Source organism: Vigna angularis, chromosome 10 (genome assembly GCF_016808095.1).
Source record: "Vigna angularis cultivar LongXiaoDou No.4 chromosome 10, ASM1680809v1, whole genome shotgun sequence".
NCBI lineage: Eukaryota > Viridiplantae > Streptophyta > Magnoliopsida > Fabales > Fabaceae > Vigna > Vigna angularis.
In genome coordinates this window covers 20253670-20257925 of record NC_068979.1, presented here as the reverse complement: position 1 = coordinate 20257925, position 4256 = coordinate 20253670, and the positions used below count along the sequence as shown (strand labels likewise).

Here is a 4256-nt window from a genome sequence, read left to right as displayed (position 1 = left end):
TAGCTCTCCTTATCTGTGCTCTCAACCATTCCTCCTTATTTTATTTGTGAAATGTTTGGTGGTGTGGATTTGATTCTATGATTTTTACAATAACTAAAATAAATAAATTTGACTTTGCATTGGTTGACACTTTTTACACTGTAATAGTGTGTGTATTATGTTTCCTATAAATTTGTTTGTTTTGCATAATGTATGGTTGTGAATATGCTAAGCTGGTGTGCTGTGTATTTATTTTACTGCATAACTTTGTAATGTAACTGATATACTGTGTAGGAGTGTGACAAGTCTGAGGCTGAATTTGATGAGATTTCATTGCCCTCATACCCTTTTATTTAAAATGTCAAAATCATTCATGGGGATAACTATTTGACTGAAAGGACATAACTTAGGCGTGTTTGATCTTCAGTGTTTCTTTCAAGCCATATATGTCATCTATCCTATCCTACCTATTTAAACTACTATATATTATTTTTCTCTCACAATAAGCCCCTTGGTTTTCCTTTCCCCTTGGAACTTCTACACCTTCTCTCCTCCATGGAAATTCTATCTTTTTAATTATTTCTCTTTTTATATTTCTGAGAGTTCTGAAGTATTCTTGAGGACTCTGACACCCTGTAAGGTCTGCCGGCTCAGTATTCAGTGTTCCACTTGGGCTTACTCAGCGGGAAAATCTATTCCTTGCTTTGGTATTTGTTAAAACTCACTAGTATTTCACCATCTGTTAGTTGCACTTCTGCGTTGTTCGGGGTGCTTCTCTGAGTGAATTATTCAAGTAGCTACTTAGAAATAGCACATGATTTAGGTGATAAGAAACTGAAAGCCATGAAATTCATGAAACTGGGATCTCGTCCTGATACATTCTACACTGCAGAAGCAGTAAGGTAAGACATTAGTTAACTCTTCTATTTTATTCTTTCTTCTTAGATGGTTTTTATTTTCTGGTTAGTAACAATATACCTTTCCTTCGAATTCGTATATATGCAGGTCTGTCTCTTCTGAAGTTTCCAGCGACCTCTTGATTCAAGTGAAGGGAAGTAGATATCTTCTTCACAAGGTATGTGAAATTGTTCATGGAAGAAATTGTTCAAAGTTGTTTTTTTTTATTATGTTACTGATTCTGAAGTTCACGGTGGTGATGTGGTTCAGTTTCCCTTGCTATCCAAGTGTTTGAGACTACAAAGGTTATGTTCAGAATCTCCGGATTCTTCTTCTCAGCACCAAATAGTCCGACTCCCTGATTTCCCAGGTGGGGTAGAGGCATTTGAGTTGTGTGCTAAGTTCTGCTATGGAATCACCATCACTCTGAGCCCTTACAACATTGTGGCTGCACGATGTGGTGCTGAGTATCTTCAGATGACGGAGGAGGTTGAGAAGGGAAACCTAGTTCAGAAGCTTGAGGTTTTCTTCAACTCATGCATTCTACGTGGGTGGAAGGATACTATTGTGAATCTTCAGACCACAAAAGCGTTGCCTATGTGGTCAGAGGACTTGGGAATTACCAGCAGGTGCATTGAAGCTATAGCAGCAAAAGTGTTGAGCCACCCCTCTAAGGTAAGTTTGTCACATAGTCATTCCAGAAGGGTGAAGGATGATGTGTCTTGCAATGGCACAGAAAGTTTGAGGCACAATAAGTCAGGAAACAAGGGATGGTGGGCTGAAGATTTGGCAGAACTGAGCATAGACCTGTATTGGAGAACCATGATAGCAATCAAATCTGGAGGCAAGATTCCGTCAAATCTCATTGGAGATGCATTGAAAATCTATGCATCTAGGTGGCTACCAAATATTACCAACAATGGAGGACATCTAAAGAAGCAAGCAGTTTCTGACTCAGAATTGGACTCAGTGGGTGAAATAGCTTCAAAGCATCGTCTGCTTTTGGAATCAGTGGTGAGCTTGCTTCCAGCTGGGAAAGGTGCTGTTTCTTGTGGCTTTCTTTTGAAGCTTTTGAAGGCATCTAACATTCTTAATGCTTCTTCATCTTCGAAGATGGAATTAGCAAGAAGGATAGGGCTTCAATTGGAGGAAGCCACAGTGAATGATCTTTTGATACCTTCACTGTCTTACGCAGATGATACAGTGTATGATGTTGAGTTGGTGATGACCATATTGGAACAGTTTATGTCACAAGGGCAGAGTCCTCCAACCAGCCCTGCGAGATCTAGGATGGCCTTTGAAAGAAGGAGGTCTCGTTCAGCAGAGAATATTAACTTGGAATTTCAAGAGAGTAGGAGGTCCTCTTCAGCATCTCACAGTTCAAAATTGAAGGTTGCAAAGCTTGTGGATAGATATCTTCAAGAAGTTGCCAGAGATGCGAATTTTCACTTGCCCAAATTCATAGCTCTTGCCGAGATTATACCAGATTTTGCAAGACATGATCATGATGATCTCTACAGGGCTATTGACATTTATCTGAAGGTAAAACATTAGAAAAAAAAAAAGTTCCTAGTGTGTTCCAATTTACTGCATAATATATTTTATATACCATGATAAAAATAAGTGGCTAAGAATTAGTAAAAAACAGTGGCTGGGAAAATATTTCGTTTTAACATTTTAGGATGTGGGACAGAATTAGTGGATAACCAACTTTATTGACCTCAAAATCTTGTCTTATTCAAAATTTATTGGCGGTTAGGTGTAGACTGACCCACCAGAAATTTGGCCTGACTGTATTCACATTCTGACTGATATGATGCAGTATGAATTCAGGTGTTGTAATTTCATTTGCTGAAAACAAGAAGAGAAAATTGCCTTCTTTGGTAGAGTTAGATCATATTACTGCCCAATACTAGGTCCAAATAGATAGGGAGAAGGGGAAAAGGAGATGCATGTTTTTTAGTCCTCACATAATTGACTGTGTCTTCCCTGAGAATTTTTGACGACCACTTATTATCCCTTCTTTGCAGTTAGCTAAATTCCACCTCAAAAATCAAACATCTCATTAATGATGTAACATGTCTGGCTGTCAGTTCAGTCAATATAGTACTACTAGAAATTAGGTCATATAAGAAAGAATTATAAGAAAAATTATTATGTGGGGATGTCTTGTATTGTGTTACTGAAATTTAGGTGTTGTTCAACTGATGATAACAAAACAGGCTCATCCAGAACTCAACAAGAGTGAAAGGAAAAGGTTGTGTAGAATTCTTGACTGCAAAAAGTTGTCTATGGAAGCCTGCATGCATGCAGCACAAAATGAGCTACTTCCCCTACGGCTTGTGGTTCAAGTTCTCTTCTTTGAGCAAGCTCGAGCAGCACAAGCTGGTGGCAAAGTGACTGATTTGCCGACCAATATCAAGGCATTACTCACTGCACATGGTATTGACCCAGCAAAACCTACAGCACCATTAAGCACAACTACAAGTATAAATGCTGAGGACAATTGGAGTGTTTCAAACTTCAAGTCACCAAAGTCAAGGTCCTCAACTCTGAGGATGAAGCTGGCTGAAGATGATGACTTCAATCAAAATGGGTTGAGTCATGATGGAATTGGAAGGAATTCTAGATTTAAGGCTATATGTGCTATTCCAACTCAACCCAAAAAAATGCTAAGTAAGTTCTGGTCTACCAATAGAACTGCCACTGAAAAGAATTGAGTGAATTATATGTTTAATTTTCAAGTTGGTAATGGTAAAATTTAGAGGGTAACATATACTCTTTTTTGTTTCTGCAAAGCGACGTGTAACTTGTAGGAAAATCCAAGAATCTAAATGTGCATTGTTGATGTAACCTATAATAATAAGAAAAGATTTTCCCCCCAGCACGAGGGGAAATCACTTTGGTAATTCTCATGTCAAAAGCTGGAGTAGGAATCTTAGGTGTCAGTGACAAATCGTGGGGCCAATGACGCTGTTCTTGTCTACAAATCTGCAACATCTGTCTCTTGTCATTTGCTGTAGCTCCTTGGTCCTGACATTGTTGACAAATTTTTTCATATTTTCCTGTGTCTCATTATATTTGTCTTATATATTTATTTCTATCCACACTGATAATCTCGGCTTTATTGAATTGATGCCCAATTATGAACAAGATTTGAAGTGTTGTGGCACCTAATAAGTAAGGTTCAACGTGTATTTGTTGTGCTTTTTTCTGGTTGGAAGAGATCTGTCGTTCATCACCACGCTGTAAATAAATATACTTTTATTCTTGCAATAGAAAGTCCGACCCAAAAGTTGGTCAAATAAACCAGAAAGCATAAGATCTACCATGAAAAAAGATATGCTTGCTTCAAAGAAGCATAAATAAAACGAACAACT

At 38.1% G+C, this 4256-nt stretch overlaps 1 protein-coding gene across 1 annotated transcript; it reads left to right on the top strand.

Moving 5' to 3' along the window:
* The first annotated feature begins 206 nt into the window (after nt 1-206).
* Nucleotides 207-3785, top strand: LOC108329643 (BTB/POZ domain-containing protein At1g67900). Its single transcript, XM_017563957.2, has 4 exons — nt 207-881; nt 985-1054; nt 1147-2418; nt 3099-3785. The coding sequence occupies exons 1-4, from the start codon at nt 823-825 to the stop codon at nt 3594-3596; spliced, it is 1899 nt and encodes a 632-aa protein (XP_017419446.1). The 5' UTR covers nt 207-822; the 3' UTR covers nt 3597-3785.
* Nucleotides 3786-4256: the final 471 nt, after the last annotated feature.